Source organism: Dunckerocampus dactyliophorus, chromosome 5, assembly GCF_027744805.1.
Source record: "Dunckerocampus dactyliophorus isolate RoL2022-P2 chromosome 5, RoL_Ddac_1.1, whole genome shotgun sequence".
In the NCBI taxonomy this organism is placed as follows: Eukaryota; Metazoa; Chordata; class Actinopteri; order Syngnathiformes; family Syngnathidae; genus Dunckerocampus; species Dunckerocampus dactyliophorus.
In genome coordinates, this window is record NC_072823.1 from 24,800,820 (window position 1) to 24,824,834 (window position 24,015).

General features: G+C 42.4%; 2 protein-coding genes across 4 annotated transcripts; both read left to right on the plus strand.

Moving 5' to 3' along the window:
• Positions 1–20,192, plus strand: alkbh3 (alkB homolog 3, alpha-ketoglutarate dependent dioxygenase). 3 transcript variants are annotated; one of them, XM_054777714.1, is made up of 10 exons: positions 1–113; positions 644–724; positions 900–1,004; positions 1,075–1,126; positions 1,206–1,253; positions 5,972–6,075; positions 8,537–8,625; positions 9,474–9,683; positions 10,768–10,866; positions 12,133–20,192. In XM_054777714.1, exons 2-10 carry the CDS (start codon positions 649–651, stop codon positions 12,256–12,258), a joined length of 909 nt encoding a protein of 302 aa, XP_054633689.1. In that variant the 5' UTR covers positions 1–113; positions 644–648; the 3' UTR covers positions 12,259–20,192. The 3 variants fall into 3 exon arrangements, with proteins under 3 accessions (XP_054633689.1, XP_054633688.1, XP_054633687.1); XM_054777713.1 differs by having other exon boundaries at positions 14–109; positions 900–1,009; positions 1,092–1,126; XM_054777712.1 differs by having other exon boundaries at positions 14–109.
• Positions 20,193–20,288: 96 nt separating this feature from the next.
• c5h11orf96 (chromosome 5 C11orf96 homolog) lies at positions 20,289–21,325 on the plus strand. Its single transcript, XM_054777028.1, has one exon. The coding sequence runs from the start codon at positions 20,483–20,485 to the stop codon at positions 20,861–20,863; it is 381 nt and encodes a 126-aa protein (XP_054633003.1). The 5' UTR covers positions 20,289–20,482; the 3' UTR covers positions 20,864–21,325.
• Positions 21,326–24,015: the final 2,690 nt, after the last annotated feature.

Genomic DNA, 24,015 nt, shown 5'->3' on the forward strand with positions numbered 1-24,015 from the left:
TGTGGTGTTTATTTTGGTGTAACACACCTGTCATGGCTGTCTGTCCTCACGTTCTCGAAGCAAAGTTACCTCCTCTGCTGCAGCATTATTAGTATGTTTTATTGTCCAGGTAGGTAAGTGATTTTAACATTCGTGTCGTGACAACTGACCCTTTTATAACGTTTCTGTCAAAACGGCGACGAGTTAACTTAGCTTCTTCATCGCCGAGCTAACAGTACTTTTATTTAAAAAAGGCATTAGCCACTGATAAAATAAGTAAAGTAAATTAAAGCTGTTAAGCCGGCTATAATAAATTTAGAACATAATTTTACAAGAAGTAATCCTGTTCAGTGCAGTTAAAGTCTTTTTCAGCAGAAACTGCTGAGACATAATAGTGTAGTGACGTTCACGAACGAACCGGTTCTTTTGAACGGCTCGTAGACATTTACCATGGGAAACGTCCCGCCCCCAATTTACTAATTTACAGGCGCTGCCCCTGCATACAGGACGTTTATATAAATTTTTTTGAGTCTATACTAATTCAGTATTTCCATGAGACTTTAGTGTTGTGTTGTCCCTTAAGGGGATTTGTTTAGTTGTCATATTCTTACTTTTCTCCATGTGAGTGGAATTCTCACCCTTCCCAAAACTTGTACTCTCACAGATGTGATGTCGGATAAACGTCAGCGTGCCAGAGTCCAGGGCTCCTGGGCCAAACCACTGCCCAAACAACCAAGACCAGCAGGTCACTGACAGGTTTTAGAGTTTGTGTTACTTTTGGTTATGTCAGTGCTGAATGTCAAGTATACTCCTCACTACGTTATCTCCTTCCTCAACACATCTGACTGATCCAAATACATCATTCACACTCTTCAAGTATAATAATAATAATAATAATAATAATGATCTTTTTATTGCAGGTGTTGTTCCGAACACAGAGCATTGCCAAATTGCAATTCCGGCTCCTGCTTCTTGGGGAATTCGTCCGCAGGCAACATGTGGAAATTTTGAATTTCACCAGCCCAGTAAGGTAGTTCTCTACCATGAAACAGAAAATGTCATCATTGATACTTACATGGCATTGACAAGGAATAGGCTTTTCTTCTTCACAGCCAAATAGAGAAGTTCCACCTGAGAAAGTTATTGAGTAAGTGTGTGATTGAACAGATCTCATCAGTTTGGTATGATTCTGCTCTCACAATGAGTATCATTTGTACTTTACACAGCCAGGCAGGTGTTTATGAGATCAGCCACGGACCATCAGGAGTCTCCAGGTTAGTAGAAGGGAAATATTCTTCTTTTGTTCACTGGCGGTTGGCAAGCAGCTTTTTGGTGTGCATTACCGCCACCTTCTGAATAGGAGTGTGGAACAGAATCTGACTTACTCTATAAAAGAGCTAGGTGATATGGACCAAAATCATATCCCGATATATTTAGGTTGAGTATCGATATACTACAGACCCTTTACAAAAAATTAGAATGTCATGGAAAAGTTGTTTAATTTCCATAATTCCATTCAAAAAGTTTAACTTTCATAGATTATAGATTCAGGGCCCACAATTTAAATGATTTCAAGTATTTATTATTATTATTTTTACATAATTTGGGCTTCCAGCTCATTAAACCCACGAAAACAGGAATTCAAAAAATTTGCATACTGTGAAGAAATCAGCCCAAATTTTGCAGGGCATGAATGTTTTAAACTGAGTGTCACACACTAATCATCTACTAAACTCAAATCACCTGCACAGGCTTCCCCAGGTGTCATTAAATTGCTTCAGTTTGATTCAATTGTCTCAGTTGGGTTCAATATGGGGAAGACTGCAGACATGACAACTGGCCAGAAGACCATCATTGATACCCTCCATAGGATGGGTAAGCCACAAAAGTTCATAGCTAAGGAGGCTGGTTGTTCACAGAGTGCTGTGTCCAAGCATACCAATGGAAAGTCTAGAGGAAGGGCAAAATGTGGCAGGAGTAGATGCACCAGCAAAAGAGATGACCGTGGGCTTCAGCGGATTATCAAACAGGGAAGATTCAAGAATCTGGCAGAAATCCAGAAAGAGTGGAATGAGGCGGGAGTCACAGCTTCAAAAACCACCACATTCAGACGCATCCGGGAGATGGGCTACAACTGTCGGGTTCCTCGGGTCAAGCCACTTCTGAACCTGAGCCAACGTAGGAAGCGTCTCCACTGGGCCAAGGAGAAGAAGGACTGGACTGTTGGCCAGTGGTCCAAGGTCCTCTTTTCCGATGAAAGTAAAGTGTGCCTTTCATTTGGGAATCAAGGTCCAAGGGTTTGGAGGAAGACGGGTGAGGAACAGAACCCAAGCTGCCTGAGGTCCAGTGTGAAATATCCACAGTCCGTCATGATTTGGGGTGCAATGTCCGGTGCAGGTGTTGGTAAACTCTGCTTTCTTAAATCCAAGGTCACCGCAACAGTCTACCAGAATGTTTTAGAGGACTTCATGATTCCTTCTGCTGAGGATCTGTATGGAGATGCAGATTTCATCTACCAGCAGGACCTGGCCCCTGCCCATACCGCCAGAAGCACCAAAACCTGGTTTGATGGCCATGCCATCACAGTGTTTGACTGGCCAGCCAACTCACCGGACCTAAACCCCATTGAGAATCTGTGGGGTATTAAGAGGAAAATGAGGGGCACCAGACCCAACAACAAAGAAGAGCTGACAGCAAGCATCAAGGAAATCTGGGCTTCCATAACTCCCAGGCAATGCCACAGGCTGATTGCTTCAATGCCACGTCGCATCGAGGCAGTGATTAAGGCAAAGGGATTCCCAACCAAGTATTGAAGATTGACATATCGTTTTGAAAGTACTATATTTTGATTGATTTGATGTGATCCTAATTTCTTTTTTTTTCCCTGCAAAAACTGAGAAGTAAATGGTGATTTCTTCACAGTATTCTAATTTTTTGAATTCCTGTTTTCGTGGGTTTTATGAGCTGAAAGCCCAAATTACGTAAAAATAAACAAATAAACACTTGAATTCCATTCGTTGAATTAAGACATGACTGATGCTTCCACTTAGTGTACATTGCAATAATTACAAAAACCTGTTGTATGCTTCCCTATACCTTTAAGTCTTGTTAAGTCCTGTGTTTCCAAGTCTCATTCTTGTTATGTCTCCTTCTCTCCTATTTCTGCTGGTCCTTCTTACTTGGTCCACTCTTTTTTTTAATATTACACAAATGTCTGTCTTTTGGTTCTCTGTCCCATTCTTCCTGCCACTTCTTTAAAAGCCTTTCCCTCACATTTGACTTAATTTCAGCTTCACTGTACTTAATATTTACCTCTACTTGTGCTCTCCTTGTTGCTGTCTTCACATATGTACAGTATCTGCCAACTCATTCCCCTCCACTCCTATACTGTATGTGCTGGCACCCATAATAGAGTCATTATTACCCCTGCTGCTTTTATCCTACTAATAGTCCGGAGGATCTCAAAAATGACATATTGTCTTGGACTCTGAATTCATATTTTTAATGCTGACTAGAGCACTGCTGGAATCTGAGGCTGCAACAACTGATACTGGTTTAACACTTTCTACCCATTGTAGAGCTTGCAAAATGGCCACCACCAGTGTAAACAGACAAATTATCATTAATCCTACAGTTGACTGCAACATTTAAGTCTGGGAGAACAAATGAAACTCCTACAGCTTTGGATTCATTTGTTGACACATCAGTAAATGTCTGAATTCTGTCTCTGTATTGTGCTTGTATGTAGCGACTGACCTCATACTCATATTCTTCTTCTGATTAGACTGATTAGACACAAATCAATCGTGTAATCGCGTGGACAGCAGCCTAAGCAGGGAAGCCCACACTTCCCTCTCCCCAGATACTTCGTCCAGCACCTCCCGGCAGATCCCGAGGCGTTCCCAGGCCAGTTGAGAGACATAGTCTCTCCAACGTGTCCTGGGTCTTCCCCGAGGCCTACTACCGGTTGGAGGTGCCCTGAACACCTCCCCTGGGAGGCATCCGGGAGGCATCCTGACCAGATGCCCAAGCCACCTCATCTGGCTGCTCTGTGGAGGAGTAGCGGTTCTACTCCGAGCTTGTGTCAGATGACAGTGCTTCTCACCTTATCTCTAAGGGAGAGCCCAGCCACCCTACGGCGAAAACTCATTTCGGCCGCTAGTACCCGCGACGCAAAGCTCATGACCATAGGTGAGGGAAGGAACGTAGATTGACCGGTAAATTGACAGCTTTGCCTTTCGGCTCATTCCTCTTCACCACAACGGACTGATGCAGAGTCTTCATCACTGCAGACACCGCACCAATCCGCCTGTCGATCTCGCGTTCCTTCCGGAGTCCCATGGACCAAAAAGGCCCGATAGGACTCCTTCTTCAGATTGACGGCATCCCTCACCACTGGTGTCCACCAACGGGTTCTGGGATTACCGCCACGACTGGCACTAACCACCTTACGGCCGCAGCGTCGATCAGCCGTCTCAACAATGGAAGCACGGAACATGGCCCACTCGGACCAGTGGGTCAGTGTCCACCGCCCCCCTCGGAACATGGTCAAAGCTCTCTCTCAGGTGGGAGTGGAAACTCGTTCTGACATGGGACTCTGCCAGACGTTCCCAGCAGACCCTCACAATACGTTTAGGCCTGCCAGGTCTGACCGGCATCCTCCCCCACCATCTGAACTACCCTCTCGTTCACCGGGTTAAACTCCAACGTACAGGCACTGAGCCGGGGGCAACAACAATTGCCACCCATGCCTGTCGCCTCTCACTGCTGGCAACGCCAGAGTGGAGTAAAGACCAAGCCCTCTCAAAAGGACTGGTTCCAGAGCCCTTGCTGTGTCTTGAGGTGAGTCCGACTCTATCTAGCCGGAACTTCTCCACCTCACCTACCAGCTCAGGCTCCTTCCCCACCAGAGAAGTGACATTCCACGTGCAACCGAGGATTGGACCGCCAAGGCTCCCGCCTTCGGCTGCCACCCAGCTCACTCTGGACCTGACCCCTTTGGTCCCTCCCTTGAGTGGTGAGCTCATGGGAGGGGGGACCCATGTTACCTCTTTGGGCTGTGCCCGGCCGGACCCTATGGGTGCAGGCCCGGCCACCAGACGCTCGCCATCGTGCCCCACCTCCAGGCCTGGCTCCAGAGCCTTTGACCCACGTCCGGGCAAGGAAAAACTTGGTCCAAAGTTTTGTCTCTTCATTGGGGTCTGCTGAGGCACTCATTGTCTGGTCCCTCCCCTAGGACCTGTTTGTCATGGGTGACCCTACCTGGGGCGTGAAAGCCCCCGACAACGTAGCTCCTAGGATCATTGAGACACGCAAACTCCTTCACCACAATAAGGTGGTAGCTCAGGAAGGAGTAGAAGGGAAATACTGCTCAGTAAATGTTATTTTATTTGGATGTTCACCAACATATATAATATAATAAATATATACATAAGCGTCATTGGAAGAAGATCTAATATTTGGAGTTTAACCATAAAAGGAAGAAAGTAAAAAGTGAAAAAAGTGTAATTGTGTTTTCTGGCCGCTAGATGGCAGTGTACACACATTGACAGTAGTTTGTGTAGGTCAGGAGTGTCCAAACTTTTTTCCACTCAGGGCCATTTGAGTTGATATTCATCACCTTTGTTTTACCTGGTTGAATACTAAAACCAGTTGTAATTGTAGAACCAAATAAGCTGTGCTTCTTCCTACTCCTTTTCGAATATGTTGACATATGCTCATGTAATTATGTGATGTTTCCTAATGTAACTTCTTCTGCATGACCCAACCATGGCCATGACCAATTTAATGCAGGTCAAAATATGCTAAGCACAAATTTAAAGAAAAAAAAACATCCTACATCTCGGCTTTGTGGTATAGGGGTCAAAGCAAATAGTTTGTCATTTTTGTGATGGGAGACCCTGTTTAATTTTGTGTTTAGAATATGCATGTCAATGATTCCCAATTACAGTGTGCGCGCATGTGTGTGTGTTTTTTCTGTCCATGCATCCAGACTGCAGCTACTGCCCGGCTTTCTTCCCGCCCAGGAGGCTGACTGGATGTTCAGTAAGCTGCTGGCAGAGCTTCCCTGGTCTCAGAAGACCAACATCAGACAAGGTGGGTGCTCAGGCCTCAGGAGTCAAGTTGGCGTTAGAATAAGAGGGGCTGAAAAGTGAAGCCTCCCACATACTCGCATTCATGATGTTCCAGTTACACTCATGTTGGATATTCCTGCTGATTGATTTTCACCATTTGTTTTCAAGCTCACGTTACACGCATGCACATACACTCAGCAGCTAATGAGATCAGTCAAGAGAGTACGTCATGCTGAGATCTCTTTATTAATATTTTAACCCTGTCATGTGGCTGGATAAGGTGAGCAAGAATATTAGAAAACTTGAGAAATTTTGTTGAAGAAAGTCATATTTACAATATTGGAATAAAAATGAGATACGAGGTTGTGGTTCACAGATTCCTTGCATTAAATATCATATTTAATCATGCTGATTAAAACAAAATGCTTCCACAATTACCAGAAACATCTATGACTCAAACAATACAAAAGAAAGGACATTTAAATTGCATTTGAATTATTTTAATTGACATTCTATTTGGTCATCAGTGGCGAGGGACAAGAGAAAAATGCAATTTTAGGGGGTAAAGTTGATGTGTCAACACGTATTGCACATCCAGATTGCATAATGTTGTGACTTTGAAATGAAAGAGGAACTGAACAGTTAAACATTCAACATTTCTTGTCCTTTGTTCTGCTTAGCTCTGAGAGCCTCTCCAGCAAGCAGACTCACATTTTCCATCACAGCTCTAAATTGGAGGCCTGGTTTTTTGTTTGTCTTTTCCCTTCTGATAGTGTGTTTTTATGGAAAGACTGGTGGCTTTTGCCCGCTGATAAATGGCCTCAAATGTTTATAAGTATTATCTCAAGAGGCCCGGAGTAGTAAAAAAAAACGTGACTGCTGCCTGGAAGAGTTTGTTTTGGTTACTTAGTGTTCTTATACATGTGGGCCGGCCAAAGTACACCAGGGATGGATGGACACTGTCTTCCTGGAAGACATGTCAGTGGTGGGAGACAGAGTTATTCTCTCCTAAAATGGACACAAACTGTCTGAATTAGCTTGTTGGCATTGAGTGACTTCTACATTCAGATATGGATACAGTTTTTCGGGTCCATCTGTCAAAGAAAGAAAAAGTACCAAAAAATGACAAAAGTTACAGTATCCATTGGAAACTCGTTTTTTGTGCCCCCTGGTTTTCGTAACATCCGGTATTGATTAAAATGATTGCCACACATATGTCTCCGTTTTTATACTGTCCCGGTTATCGTGTGGCCAAACAGTGCAGCTAACAAACTAGACGAGTGCCCAAACAAAGCATCCACGCATTGGTGAGTCAGTCTCTTTGAAGAATGGATAAGGATTCTTTTAGAGTTGGGACACTATAGACACTATAGACACTCCAGACAGGGAATCCTTTAATCATCTTTACTGTGTGTGTGTGTGTGTGTGTGTGTGTGTGTGTGTGTGTGTGTGTGTGTGTGTGTGTGTGTGTGTGTATGTGGTTTATTTGTTCATAAAAAAAAACACAGAACAACTCTGTATCTGTCTCCTTCCTTCCCCCTGTCATGCACTGCGTCGTGTGGTAATGAGGCGTTCAAGCTCACTGTGTATTTCTGAGTTGAGGACGGTTGCAAAAAAAGTTGCAAGTGCCAGAAAGGCTGGGTGAGAAGCACGATTGAATGCAAGAAAGAACTCGTAGCAAAGTACGAAGGTAGCGTCTATTACAATAGGATAGTCATGGGGAATGATTAAAGGGAGACAGACGCATGACAGACAGTGAGCCGGGCCAGTGTGTGTAATGATGATTGTACCTGCTGCTGAAGTTTACAATACAGTTCAAGTGAGCAAATATACAGCTCTAAACGTCCACTTTTTAAAGTTACGTTTGTGACGGACTAGAATCAAAAGGCGGCCGTCCGCGTGGCTCTTCCGTCCCACCCCCGCTCCTCCCTCCATTCATCTCTTGTTTGCTCATCTTCAATAAAGGGAAAAGTAAAATGTTGATTTTTTTTTTATTTATTTCACATTGTTTTTATGCATGTAAAACTATTATTCTCTAGAAAATGTGTTTTGTGTTACTTTATGGTGGAACGAATTAATTGGATTTATTTTCTTATGAGGAAAACATTTGTATTTTTTTTTGTATATTTTGGTTTTTGTCTGACCTTTTTGGAACCATTTACTGTCATGACAAAAACCGAGGTTCGACTTTGCTGGATTTTTTCTTAATTTGTGTTGAACCACAAATTCAAAGCAGTGTCTAATTTCCCTGCCTTAATTTTAATATTATCACTTTTTTCCTTTTCAGATTATTTCATTTAATTATTTCATGTGTAATTTTTGTTGGTTTTTCCTTTCTTTGGCGTAAGGGTACCAACAATTTCCACTACATGTGTATAAATGCTCACGATATAGCATAGACCTTAATGATGGCACAGACCTATTGTTGTTGTTGCACTGTGTCGTGCTCCCCCCTGCAGTGTTTAAACATGCGTTTTCATCAGGTGAGGCCTACATGGAGCCAAGACTGACGTGTTGGTTTGGAGAGTTGCCATACACGTACGCTCGCTCCACCATGGCTGCCAACACAAAGGTATGATATCGTTTTTGCAGCTTTTTCCCACAAATAATCAAGTGAACAAGACGCGCCATTTGGCTCTTGCTGTGTTGTTCTGCCATTTAACCGTGGTGTTGAGCCAGGGTTGTCCGAAGTGCGTCCCAGGGTCCATTTGTGTCTCGGAGGTTGTTTTTTTTTTTGCGGCCAGCCACATAATGTCATTGAAATAATGTCACTTTTTTCATAGTTTGGCTGGTCCTGCAACGTATATATCAAAATATAGACAGTACAGTCGACACTCACCACATTGCGGTTCAAATTTCACAGCTTCACTCTATCATTTGTTTTCAAAAATATATTAATTCCTAAATCATGCTGTTTCATGGTTGAATACAGCCTATTAGTATAAAAGTGTACATATTTAAGCAAATTTTACATATTTTTTGCCGAAATGAAGCATTTTCAAGCATAAAAATTCCTAAATGAACTAAAATTCAAATATAAGGCATTAAAAAGACACATTCAAAGACGTTGTGATGTTATGTAGTATTAATGGTCACTGGTCACTGGTCACTAGGTGTCAGTAGGTGAAACACTAATGCCAGACTTGATTGCCAGAACAACCGTCTTTTATTGCAGGTTTGAATTACAGCATATCACAACAGATTCAATAATAATAACAATAATCATAATGTTTTGTTCACATAGCTTAGCATACATTGACCTACATTGGATTGGTAATATGTACAAAATGTATTCAAAAGGCCCCCCGCATCCTGCAATTTTTCTGTACACAGCCCTTTGTGTCAAACTTTGGACACCCCTGATCTAAGCAGACACAACATTAGGTACACAAGTTTCTCATGCACTCTCATTCCCCCTAGTGGCATCCATTGCTGTTAACCCTTTGTGAAGCCATCGCCAAGGTAAGCGGCCGCCACTTCAACTCGCTGCTGTGCAATCTGTATCGCGACGGCCACGACAGCATCGGCTGGCACAGCGACGATGAGGCTTCGCTGGGTGCCAAGCCCACCATCGCCTCTCTGAGTCTGGGTGACACCAGAGTGTTCAGCCTCCGCAAGCAGCCACCTCCGGTCAGGCCCGCATCCATCCGTTTGACACCACACTTGCTTGACTTTCTTACTCTTCCCACTAACATATTTTGTCTTGTCTTTAGTCTCGCTCACAGCATTTAAAAAAAGTGTTGTTGCACTCTTTGTTAACCACATGAACCTTTGCAGAGTTTGTTTTATTGTTTTCATTTGGCTCACAGTCAACTCCTGCCTCCTTTACATGCTGCTTTCCAAAACTTAGGTACAATTCGTGGTGTTTTATAGATAAGAAGAGTCATTGTTCTGCTGGCTAACCGCAAAACTATGGTACGCTCTCCTACTAGCTGTACATTCTAACATGTCTTTCAATGGCAATGTACTATGAGTCAATGCAGATGTGTCACAATTTGGACCCACTAATAGTTCTTTCTCAAGAACAACATTTTGTGGAGATTGGTTAAACTTGTTGCAGGGGGTAATTTTTAACATTTTGGAAGTGCAGTGGGGACCAGTAAGTGAATTTTGGTGTGGTCTCATTTGCGAGCCACACTGTATTGTTCAGGCTTGGATTCTTACTTGCCATATCAATTTCCTACGAGATATGACTATCTGCAGTCAAAGTATGACACTTTGATGGTCAGTGACGAAGCCCAAAACTTTGCCGCCATGCCACTCCAACCATGTGTGCTTTACATGCATTTGGTTTGCATCTTAAGCTTGTCAGTCTGCCTTACATGCTTGCCTTGAATTTGCAACATCCCCAAGGAAACATAAGCTAAAGTATGTCAGAACTTTTTTCTAATGTCATTTCTTTTTTCGTTATTCAGAGTGTCATATTCTTCATTCGCACCAATTATGATCAAGATCGGCCCTTTTGGAAGCGAGTTATTACCCTTTCCTTTTTTTTGCGTGGCAAATTGTCAGACTGGTGATCAAAGTTTGTCGTCATGCCCGGCCCACATTTTACGGAGTAGGCTAAATTGCTTCACAATATATCTTCACTCATCTGTCTAGTGTCCCTTATTTTGATTTGGGCTCGTTTGGACATATTCCCTTCGAGGAATTTGCCGAAACACCACCTCTGGTGATTGTCCCACAATGGCCAGCCCTGTTCGTCATGTTACAGGAGGAAAATGGTGACTACACCTACGTGGAGCGGATCAGGGTTCCTCTGGGTCATGGCACACTGCTCTTGATGGAAGGAGCCACGCAGGATGATTGGCAGGTAGGCTCCACCCACCGCACTGATGCAGTAGTCATTGACTCAGTAGAGCGCATACTGTACCTCCGCCAAGGCACACACTCCTAAACAAGACTTGTTGTTGAAAATGTCTTAAAGGTCATATCAAGGTTTGTTTTTCTTCCTGTGAGCGTCCGGCCTGATTCTTCTGCTGGTCGTGCAGGACCACACACATGCAACAATGGCAGCCATGCTGTCTGAGCCACCAGGATTTACACCACTGCTTGTCTTTAATATTAAAACAAGTGAGGAGGGAATAAAGAGGTTTGCACTTTGAGAGAGTCTAAATGAGAGAAAAGGAGAAGGTCACAGGTGTTTTATGGTGCACCTCCCTTAGCGTCACAACAAAAGTTTCATCTGTCCTTTAAGGGTCTCACCAAGCGGGGGAGGGTTCACACAGCCCATGAATTTCCACCTCACAAAGACACCTGCATCGCACGCTGACGTTTACTAGTCCCTGCTCAATATTTAACTCGGCCTGACAGGACTTCATTTGTTCCAGTTCATATGCCGCTTTGCTCTTTCTCCTCCTCCTGGATAAAAGTTTTGGAGCACATCTCTTAACCCATTGGAACACAGATGCAGAATGATGTGTCTGATGATGGGGATGTACCACAGCCTATGTGGAACACACAGAAGACCAAAATACTATTAATTCATGTCCAAGATGTGTGATATGGCATTCTGTATACATTACTCACAAGGGATAGTTTGGCTTTTTTCGGGTAAAATACATAACCTTTACAGGTGTGACTTAATTTAACCTTCTCTAGACTTTTGAATGCACATGTCCAGCTACTCAATGCTTCAGCACTTTTTTCAAAACTTGTTGTCTCAACTGAAAACCGAGTAGACTATGACTTTGTGAGTAGTGTATGTTAGGAACAGAGGTTGGAGCAGAGCCAGAATGCCTTCTCTGAGGTAATATCCTGTTCCAATACTTTTGTGTATAGCGTGTCTCTAAAAGACATGAGTCCATGAAGTATGTGAACAAATGAAAGCCAGTCAGTAATTGTTGAATTTATTAGTCAGTTTGACCAGACTGATTTTACTAGTGACAGCTATTAGCGTGTAGCATTTTTTTCTTCTACCCACATATTTAAAAGAGCTGAATCGGCAACAATTGCCTCCTAGTGGTTCGGAGGCACGCTGCATCTATCCAACCATGGAATTTGAGATAGTGATGTAAACTGGGATTTCACTACCCAACTGTTTTAGTAATTTTGCATTTAAACGTACTATGTGTCTCAGCATCAGGTGGCTAAGGAGTACCATGACCGAGGCCCTCGTATCAACTTGACCTTCAGAAGTATCCACCCTGAACCAGAGGGCCACCGGCCGGGCACCAAGCTGCGATTCACTGCAAAGCAGGAATGAACTGTCGTCCTTGAGGTAAAACTTAAAATGACAGACGACAGATTTTCTTTGTTCTGCTTCCTCACTGAACCGTGAACACAACACTGGCTGTTGTATAAACACAAAAATGGCTGATAACAAAGTTTTGGAGGTGAAATACAGTGTCATTTTGTGCCACACATTTATCTAAAACTGTATTTTCTAATATTTGATAAAGTCTTGAGTTTGTGTCAAAGTTCTATGTGGTTAAAGTGGTAATGATAAAAGAAAATAGCATCTTGCAACAGGTTTATCATACAAATATCTGTGTGTTGTGTTTGCACAACAGAGTTGCTTTTGTTCCGGGATCCCAAAGAGCTGAGATGTTAAGGAACCATTGTTGTAACTGTACACTAAAAATGATAGCATTTGTTGTTTGGTTGTGAAAGCCCTGTTTTCACCAACGAATAAAGTTTGGCACATAAGCATTTTTTTGCTGTTTAATAGCAGTGTTTCCCTTGCCATTATATTAAAAGGTCAAGTTAATTTACTTTAATGTAATTTTATTTTTTTTATATAGCACCAGATAGGGATTGGTGATATGGCCAAAAATCCATATTGCAATGTACATTGCATTACTAAACAATATATATCACAATATATTTTTTGGAATATAAATGATAATAGAACCATATGACAGATTGATACATTAGGCCTTAAGGAAATCCAAACTGTTGACACAGGATTTCCATTGAGGTTGCCTGACTTGGTAGTAAGGCTCCCCAGGGAGATTTTGTGCAGCAGGTTGACTTTTTTTGTGCAGTTGGAGGATTGTTAAGGTAATGAGTTAATGAGGAGGAGCACCAGCCTCTCTACAGTAATTGGCGCCACTCTTTTTGTCAGTGGAGGTAAAAGTGAGAAACCCTGCTGTTCCTCTAATGGCTCCTTCATGTCGGGGTCACCAGCAGCCCGGGTTGGGACATTTTGTGCCGGAAGATAACACAACACCACCGCTGAGTGTGAAACATTGAACACAGACAGAACCTTCGTGTTTTTAAGAAAGCCGGTACTTACACCTGCTTACCATTCACTGGCTGTTGTTGTGATCCACAATTGCAGCTTCAAAACCACTTATTGGACCTGAGGCCAAGTCATGAAGACACTAATGTCAGCTGCTCAAAACAATGTAGTGACTTTGCAGCTAATTTAAATCTATCCATACAGAAAGATCCAGAAGTGAGCATTGAGGGAATGCAGACCTTTATATTAAACATCTAGAACAGACATGGGCAAACTATGGCTTCCAGGCCATAAACGGTCCCTTAAGCTTTTTAACCTGGCCCGCTGAATGTTTCCTGACAATTTTTAAAAAATGTAACAGGGTAGGTGTAGTCGGCAATAGGATTTACAATACTATGCAAGACCATAAGTGTTGAACTATCAAAGCTATTCCAATAATTTTTGAAGGTACTCTGCGCTATCTATGCTAACAGGTCATTATGGTAATCATAGAGACTGCGTCAAAGCAGCTCCAGGGAGATGAGGCATTGATGCAAAGCAGAGTAGGGGATTGTGTGACGGAGAGGCACAGAGAAACAAGCTTTCTTCGACAGAAAACAAATCCTTTTTTTTCTTACTTTTTTTTACGTCATTCGCCTTGTTTGTTGCATTTTTGCTGTGTTTTTGCTTGATTGCTAAAAATGTCTAGGGTCGTCTGAGAAGTAAACAAGGAGGGACATTCACATACTGTCAATGTCGATGTGCTTTGATTTTTCATTAACCGGCGCTGGAAAAAGTTTGGACATGTTGATTAAGGATCAAAATATCTGAAAAATTAGCACTTTCCAATTTAGTTCCCTTATTCATTTGGAATTTATCATATTTAAACAGTCCTGTAACAGTTAGTTAAAGCTTAGTAAGGTGTTAACAAAACCCTCACAAGGGCACCTTTTTAAAAGTGGTGCTCACTGTGAATGAAAATAATTTTTATGACAGTATTAATTTGTTAATACAGTATATGGCAGTCGGGAATTTTCCCCGCAGACAAGTGGAGGTAATAGACTTCCAGTATCAGCAGTGCTGGACTGTCCTGCTTCTGTTTTGGGTAAAGCAGCTTGGGGTGAAGCAAACAAGCTTCCCAGCAGCCAAACACATCCTTCCAGAAGCCATCAGCTGCTGCCATGAGCTGGAAAAACTTCCATTTACCGGAGTTCCCCCCGGCTCTCTCCAGGGCCAAATTAGGCTTTAATCCAGCCACGTTCCTGCCTGGTCTGCTTACCTTTGCCAGCTGTTGTGGAGGCGTCTCACTGAGCTGGAGACAACTGAGGGGCAACCAAGAATACATGAGTGCAGTTGTTACATAATGGTATCATTAGGTAGGAAGCTTCCATTGATTTGATGAACTTTAATTTGGGGGCCATTTGTTATGATGACAAATAATGAGATGATCATGTGAAATATCTCATTTGTTATGGAAGCTTCATGTAAACAGGCTGATACAATAGGTTGTAAAGAAACCACACACGCACAGACAGTACGGACAGTAAATGTGTGTGTTTTAAGTGCTGTGTGAAGTCATGCTGTGATTTGCTGGGAAGTTGCTCTGAGAACGAGCTGACCGATTTGGACCGGCCCAAACGCCTCCCCCCGTCCCTCTTCCTCCCACATCTCTCCTCCTTCTCCTGTTCTCCCCCCTCTGTGTCCCATCATCATCATCATCATTTGTCCTCTTTTATGCAGCTTGTTGAAGTGGCCAAGTATACCGTGTGCACTGTGTACTTAGTTCCTGAGTGCACCAATTTTGACAGTGTGGTGCTGTCCCAAATCAATTCCCGTCGTTGCACACGCACCCAAAATGACCATTGCAATATACACTACACCTTTGTCTGCTCTCCTTTTAATGGCAAATTACAACCGTTCAATGGAGCATTATCGCCAACACATGGATTGCTCCAAAAAATATTTTTTCCATTCTCCATTTTACAATAATTAAAAATGAATATTTTATTACTTTATCTGGTCTCCCCTTCTGATACGTAGCCAAGATGTCGACTATTGAGGGTGGTAAATGTCCAGCACCATTTTCAATGCAACATCCAGTGCACTGCATTTTGTTGTACTTCTCAGTGTAAGCACACTTATACACTCAAGTATGCACAGAAGTTTGAGACACAACACAAGTGGTATCCTGGGCTGCTAAGCTAACGATCAGCTAAATCAGGCTTGTCGTTTATGCTACAGTGCCGGCGTAAGTGATGCTGACTTGCTCGTCCCCCTCCAAACCCTCCGTCACGTGCATCTCCAAAAAATTTAACCCCGTGTCAGTGGTGAAGTGGAGCACAGAACTATGATTGCCTGGCTTTTTTAGTACATCATAGCCGTTTTTTCCCCCCTGCGAAAACAAAAGAGACCTCTGCCTTGACTTGCTCAGGGTTCGCGAACATATTCTCCTCAACTTTCGGCGCAACATGTACAATAAAAGTGACCGTTGTTTCATGAAGAATAGTTACAGCTCCAACAAACAATCTGAATGTCTCTTTAAAAGCTGCCATGAGGAAGCAGAAGAGCCAGTCAACAGAGTTGTTTACTCACACTCAGGAAAACACTGCCCCTTGTGTTGTGACAGTGAATTGCACATCACTAGATCACAAACAAAGCTGTCCAAGCAAAATATAGTAATCCCTTGTTTATCACGGTTAATTGGTTCCAGACCCGACCATGACAAGTGAGTTTCCGTGAAGTAGGATTTTTTATTCATAAATGGAATATTTTCATAGTTAGAGCACAGAAAGCACGTTTCCAACCTTGTAAATATTGTTTGTAATGTTATTACAGCCCTCTAGACATGAAATAACTTCCGTTTGGGCATCTCTATGTGGAGTTTGCATGTTCTCTCCGTGTGCGTGGGGTTTTCTCCAGGTACTCCGGTTTCCTCCCGCATTCCAAAAACATGCATGTTAGGTTAATTGACGACTCTAAATTGTCCATAGGTATGAATGTGAGTGCGAATGGTTGTTTGTCTATACTGTATGTGCGACCAGTCCAGGGTGTACCCCGCCTCTCGCCCAAAGTCAGCTGGGATAGGCTCCAGCATACCCCCGCAACCCTAATGAGGATAAGCAGCATAGAAAATGGATGAATGGACACTTACCCAATACAGTACACATAATAAGAGAAAGTAAGACATATAAGGCATAAATAAGACATAATATAGACTCACACGTTAGCATTGGGAGAGTTCCTTGTTGCTGTTTTTACTTTGGGTTTCTGTACAGTACTTCCAGTGGTGGCTATTGTCTCATCAATGTAACATTACTGACACCCATTCAGCGTCTTTGAATGCATCTTCTGATTGACTTATATTTGTATTTCAGTTATTTAGTCGTTTTTAAACTTGAGCAATGTTTTATTAATGAATATATTAAATACTGAGCAAAGTTGGGGAATTCGAAGAATGATATGGCGAGGTATTATTGTAGTGTGATATCTAATAATATATCTCATTAAGAATTAATTTTATTTTTACAATATGTGGAGCGTCAATAAATGGTCCCTGGGCTGCACTTTAGACACATCTGACCTAAGCTAACAAGGAAGGCTACATTGATCAGACGTTTACTTGAGTGCGTCTGTCCAGGGAGGTTTCTTACCTGCCCTCAAGATGGCGCAATTCTCACACTATCATGAGCTATTGCTCTATGTCGCAGCAAGAGTGGTATTGATTTTGATGGTTTGTCCCAAACAAATGCTTATATAGCTGAGGGCAAAGCTCCAGATGTTAGATCGTCTCAAAGTTTTTACTGCTGTTTCCCCAGATTGTCAGTTCTTTGACAAAGAGGAACAGGAAATGGTTTTGCAGTGAGCTCAGTGCTATGTAACGTCTGAATACCATCAAACAATTTGTGTTTAAAAGCAACATCAGCCTGCATTGAATGTGTAAGTGTATTTTAAGGGTGCCCCTTTCTAATTTTGGAATAACGGACAAGATGACCTCAGTCAGTGTTTGTGACATCCACCCGCTGCTTGCCTTGGGAAAGCCAGCTGCCACTCATGTCATGTAACACGCCATCAGAGGACATTTAGCAGGGAAAGACTTGGTTGGATGTGTTACTCTTAAGAGTCATGTTTTTGTGCAGCAGCAAGCACAGCCTCCCTGCCTGAGGAAAAGAAGCTGCCTAATCGTCGTCTATACCTTGATATCGCCTATACTGTATATTTCACAATTAAATTCAACTTTATACAGCGTGGAATAATCATATGAAAAAGAGAGGTGTGAAAAAGTGTTTGCCCCTTCCTGATTTATATTTTTGCATGTTTGTCACACGTAAATGTGACAAACAAATTTAAACATTAGTCAATGACAACACAACTGAACATAAAACATAAAGGTTTTTAAATGAAACTTTTTATTAATAAGGGAGAAAAAAATCCAAACCTACATGGCCATGTGTGAAAAATAGAATGCTCACTAAACCTAATAACTTGTGGGGCCACCCTTAACAGCAACTGCAATCAAGCACTTGAGATAACTTGCAATGAGTCTCTTACAGCGCTGTGGAGGAATTTTGGCCCACTCATCTTTGCACAATTGTTGTAATTCGGCCTCATTGGAGGGTTTTCCAGCATGAAGCGCCTTTTTAAAGTCATGCGACAGCATCTCAATTGGATTCAGGTCAGGACTTTGACTAGGCCACTCCAAAGTCTTTTTGTTTTTCTTCAGCCATTCAGAGGTGGACTTGCTGGTGTGTTTTGGATCATTGTCCTGCTGCAGAACCCAAGTTGGTTTCAGCTTGAGGTCAGCAACAGATGGCTGGGCATTCTCCTTCAGGATTATTTGGTAGACAGCAGAATTCATGGTTCCTTTTATCACAGCAAGTCGTGAAGCAGCAAAACAGCCCCAGGGCCATCACACTACCATCACCATATTTTACTGTTCGTGTGATGTTCTTTTTCTGAAATGCGGCATCACTTTTTCACACAGGGCCATGTAGGTTTGGATTTTTTTCTCCCTTAATAATAAAGTTTCATTTAAAAACTGCATTTTGTGTTAAGTTGTGTTGTCATTGACTAATATTTACATTTGTTTGGTGAACTGAAGCACTTAAGTGTGACAAACGTGCAAAAAAAAAGCAATTAGAAAGGGGGCAAACACTTTTTTACACCACTGTAAATGCTTACTTAATTACTAATCATTGTACACACAGTGTGGAAGCACAATAATGTGTGTTAATCAAAAGTGAGTCATTATTGTCTTGGTAAAGATATCTCATTAAATTGATATAATTGGTTAATGACAAGCATCAACAGGGGTTGTTTTTAACTTTTTGGCTGTGTTGTACAAACAGTGCATACTTCCCACTCTCCAAGTTTATAAATAACTCATGTCTCCCTGCTGTGTCGTACAGGTCTCAAGGGGGGGTGTATATGGGCAAGTCTGTCTATTTGTTTACACAAGACGGGGGCAAACACGCTGCAACGTCCAAACACTCCGAACACAGAAATGATACAAAACCAAAAACACACAAACACCATAAATCAAATACAATGGAGAAATGCTGCAAATGAAAAACGATGGAATCACATAAATGTTGCAAGATCAAAAACAACTGCATGAGAGAAATGCTGCAAATTCACAGAACAAAACTGAAGTTTACCACATTTATCCCAGTCAATGTCCAGTCTTCTGTGTCCTGTCTTCTGTTTTGCAATCTAATAATAATAACTTGGAGGGAAAAAAAGCACAAAAAATTCCTTGAATGATGTAGGGTTGGATTTTGAATTTACTACGACAGCAGACCTCGCAAGCTTGAACACAACCTTTGATTTGTTTGAATTTTTAAACCAATTTTAATCATTTATAAGCAATCAAAGGCAGGTTTTGCGGCTAATATGTCGTCATGGTAACATATTACAGGTGTAACATGCATGCCTGTATGCATGATTTGAGACTTCCCAGTTCGGGTCCTCTCCGCCCTCGTCCTGACATTTGGGTTACCGTGGCGACAGAGGCGTCCCCGCAGCTGGCAGGAATGAGGCCTGTCGTGTGTTCTTCACCTCCATAGAAGCTTTGGCCGACACGCTCAATCCTTTACTCTTATGTTTTGGTCTTCTACTGTTACAAGGCTGAAGAGAGCGTGGTTTTTCAAAATGCCACATTGTCTTACAGATTTGATTACCTTATTTAGATTATTATGTTAGTAATGTGGTAGTATGATAGTAAATAACCTACTAAATATCTTCCTGCACTGAAATCTACTTTCTACACCAGTGGTGTCCATAGTGCGACTCGGGGGTCATTTTGGGGTTGCAGCTCATTTTTCATTGGCTCTCTGCATTTTGAAGAAATAAAATAATTCATGTTTAATGAGCTATATTATGTGATGTTACACAAATTATTTGCTTTGTCGCCTGCACAGCGGATCCCCACACATTGGGATTCAGCATTCACATGAGCCCCGCAAATTCACTGAAAAAAAACTGGACAAAAAAATAGTCTGCAAAAAAATAAATAAAAACATGTAATTCTTTTGACAAAAAATGTGCAAATAGGCGAGAGATCTGTTGTGTACCATGAGCAAAATTGTCATGAAGGGTCACATGATTGGGCAGCCACTGTGACGTCGGATTTTCTTAAAATAGATGGAGGTGGCATTAAAGTGTGCATCAATGTGACTTACAGCTCAATGAGTGTGTGAGACACAAACTGTGCTAAAGCCATCTTGTCATTCCTAAGGACGCCATAGCCGATGATGTCATCAGCTCACATCAAGTACACACAGTAACTCGTTGTGTGTTTGTGTGTGTGTGTGTGTGCATGCGTGACACTGATTGTCATTTTACTCTACTGGACACATTGTGTCAGTATTTCTGACACAAACTTTTTCTTTTTTTATGTTTTCTGGATTGTTTCCTTCCTACAAATATTTCAATCATCCTGCTTGCACTTGATACCCATGTGTATATTTTGAGGGGGGTGACTGTGAAGGAAGACGGGTGGGAGTGGGTGGGACGGTGCAAAGGACATATATGGAGTGCGAGAGAGGAAGGAGGCGGTATGACTTGTTATAAAAGACAGAGCTGGAGCTGAGGGCTGCATGATTTCAACAGTCTTCTGCACGGGTCGAACGAGAAGCATTAGACTCATTTCAGAGACAGGTGACCTTCTGTGTGCTGGACTTGACAGTTTCCTGCTGGATTGCCTGCTTGGTTTTTTGGAGTGTTGAGCCCACTCAAGAAAGTTTGTCCCACGGTTGAGTCTTTTTAACCAATGGCTGCTGTGCGTCACATGGTCATGGAGCCATCCGGCTTCCATGTCCTTCCAGCCCACCTTATGGCCTCAGCCATGGAGGAGTTCCCCCAGCAGCTGCCCGTCCCCAAGTGCCCGTCCAGGGGCAAGAGCCGCGCCCGGCGACCCCGCGAGGCCCGCTTCAAGACCCAGCCGGTCACCTTCGCCGAGATCGCCGAGGTGGAGGAGGAGGGCTCCTCGCCACTAGAGGAGGAGCGGGCTCGTCGCTCCTTTTTGCAGTCCTTGGAGAACCTGAGGAGGAGCACCCAGACCCTCCACTCCTCGCCGGCTGCCCACCACCACTGCACTCCGTCCCCCACACAGGCCAGCCTGGACTCCAGTGACTCCGACTCCACCCAGTGAGGGGGTCTGGTGACTTTCTTGAAGCATACATCGACTAACATATCAACATGCAGTACAGCTCAGATGTGCATCAGTACTGCTGCGTAGACATGAGGAGTGTCGTAGCAACATGCTTTCCTAAATGTATTCCTACTCTAGAGGCCAACTTGAAAGTGGACGTTGTTGCCTTTTAAAGGCATTTTTGTATGGAACCAGATCTTTATTGCATGGAATACTGTTAGCCACTCCACTGATGTTGTAAATAGCACCATGCAGTGGCCTGGCCGTCACTCATGACAAAGCTTTGAGAAGAGTTCACGCTCTTGTTTTGTGAATTTAAATGTTTCCTTTCTAAAAATTATTTATTCTTTCGCTTTGTAACTAAATGGAATGTAGATTTTATCATGCTCCTGACTTGCAAAGTCGTCTCGGCTTTCAGTGTTTTTATATTAATTGCAATGTTTGTCATATGTATTTGAATAAATATTTTCAAATATTTTGAGTTGTTTGAGTCTTGCATTGGAGATGCTCCATCTGTCTATCGGCGCTGGAGGAAGTTTTCAAACAGTCCCGTTTGGACTTGTGCAGTTGTGTTAAGTGTTAACGGCCGTCTGAGGCGTATGTAAACATTCACTTTGTGACCTGTATGCCTCTCCCAAGGCTGCTGACGCACTCTCCCTCATTTCAGCAATTGTCGTCAGTATTCTCTGCAGGCTGCCTGATTCAAGTGACACCACTGACTTTTTAAGATGTTTTTTCGGGTGACTAACTTTTTACCTAACTGGTGTACTTCAGATTAAGCCAGTATCAAGCTTTGTGATAGCAGCACATACTGTAAATACATGACTGAGCACTCCTACTTTTTTCCACAAGCCAAAGCCTGGATTTGGGTTTCTTTACTTTATACTGTTCATACAGTATATAGTATACTATTTATACTCAACAAAAATAACGCAGAACTTTTGTTTTTGCTCCCATTTTTCATGCGTTGAACTCAAAGGTGTAAAACTTTTTCTACGTACACAAAAGGCCAATTTTTCTCAAACATTGTTCACAGATCTGTGTCACACATAATTCATCCACCACACTGGTTTGGCATATCAACAAGACATCATGATTATTGCGCTTGTGTGCCCTGAGTTGGCCACAATAGAAGGCCACTCCAAAATGTGCAGTTTAACTGTATTACGGGTTTGGGGGGTCTGAAAACCAGAGCATCCCAAACATGCTCGGTGGGGGTGACATGTCAGGTGAGTATGCAGGCCATGCAAGAACTGGGATGTTCTCAGCTTCCAGGAATTGTGTACAGATCCTTACAACATGGGGACACACATTATCATGGTGCAACATGAGGTGATTGTTTGTGGATGAATGGCACAACAGTGGGCCTCAGGATCTCGTCACGACATCTCTGTGCATTCAAAATGCCATCAATAAAATGCACCTGTGTCCATAACATACGCCTGCCCATACCATAACCCCACCGTCACCATGGGCATCTCGATCCACAACACAGGACATGTCACCCAATGAGCATATTTGGGATGCTCTGGATCGGCGCATACGGTGTTTGAGGCAAGGCTCATGAAAAATGGGTGCTAAAGAAAAAGTTTGGACGCGCTTGTCATACACTAAACTGCAAACTGCTTCCTATTTTGGCTGTCAAGAGCCTCAATATTACCAAATGTAAAAACCGGAAGGAAGCAACAGTTACTTACAAATTTTAGAGGCGTGCATTGTGAATGAGATTATTACTGTATATTTGGTGCATAATCATAACACACTCATTGCACTTTTATTGTCATCTAATGACTGCATATGCCACTCTCTCTAATGTAAAGAATAATGATTGCTTTGAAGGAGCTGCTTAGTGATTCCACTCACAGAAGGGAGAACAAAAAGGTAACACTCTAACACCCTAATTGCATTTTAATGACGGAATCATTGACACTCAAGATGACACTATTTGCCGGATGTGCGTACAAAAACAATCCAAATACTGGCTGACAATATGGTGTGCTTGGATCAAAATGTTCCAACTCCAAATGCAGTGACCATCTTTGATTGATGAAGCCCTATCGAGAAGACTTTTCTGTTTGCCGCATTTAAAGCATTGCTGACCTACATCTTGATGCCATGTTTTAACGCAAGGTGAGAGTCAGTAAAGTGAGACAAACATTAGACACGCTCCCTCCGCATCCTTCTCTCGCCTCTTCATCCCCCTCTGGTGCTGAAGAAACAAAGTGACGAGGGATTCAAAACAGAAGGTGACCCACTTGCACCCACTCACTGCTCCATTTCCTCCTTGTGTGGCGTGTATTTTAGGCTAGATAAGTGATCATTGATTGATCATTTCATTTATTTAGGTCGATTTTGTATGTCCAAATGCTCCAAACACAGAAATGATCCAAAAACAAAAAACACATGGAACACCAAAAATGCTGCAAATGTTAAATGCTGCAATCATAAATGCTTCAAAGTCAAAAGCAAATGCAAAATAAAAGAGCTGCAAATGCTCAAAACACACACACAAACTCCGTGAACAACTGCATGAGAGAAATGCTACAACCTCACAGAAAAAAGTTGAAGTTAGCCACACTACCAGGGGCACCAGACTTGACAGAATGAATAGTTAAATTTTTCTTAATGTCTTTGTGAAACACTTGGTCGTAAAGATTACAATACTGTTAATATAATATTGTAAAATATTACGGCCAGGTGCTTGTCTAAAGAAAAAACTTCCTACGGTGGTTGATAGAATTTTGCAAGATCAGAATTTCTTATTTTCACCCATTTTTATGTAACATTTCCCATGTTTTATAATGCAAATGTTGACAGGTATATACCTAACTAACTTCTGTTTTGTTCTCTGAACTTGCAGCATTGGTTTCATGCTGTTGCTTTCATTGTTCTTGGGGCTTATGTGCATTTTGGCATTTACGGCCTTTTCGTTTTTGTTTGTTTTGAATGTATTAGTGCTGGTGTTTCTAGTCCTGCGAGATATGTCACAATGTACCATATTTAAAAGTTAAATACGAGACGTGCTTGTTGCCCCCGCCTCTTCGTGTTGTCATTTGACGCTCAACATTTGACCGATGGCACATTCAGCCAATAGTGTTCGGATAAGTGACAATTCAGCAAATCGCTGCATAGTAACTGTGCTATATTGGACC

Excerpts from the sequence above, each read along its gene's own strand:
- alkbh3 (XM_054777712.1), top strand. Across the intron at positions 725-899 it reads CAAACAACCAAGACCAGCAG|GTGTTGTTCCGAACACAGAG; the intron begins GTCACTGACAGG and ends TTTTTATTGCAG. Across the intron at positions 10,867-12,132 it reads CCACGCAGGATGATTGGCAG|CATCAGGTGGCTAAGGAGTA; the intron begins GTAGGCTCCACC and ends TATGTGTCTCAG.
- c5h11orf96 (XM_054777028.1), top strand. The coding sequence starts at position 20,483 with ATGGCTGCTGTGCGTCACATGGTCATGGAGCCATCCGGCTTCCATGTC.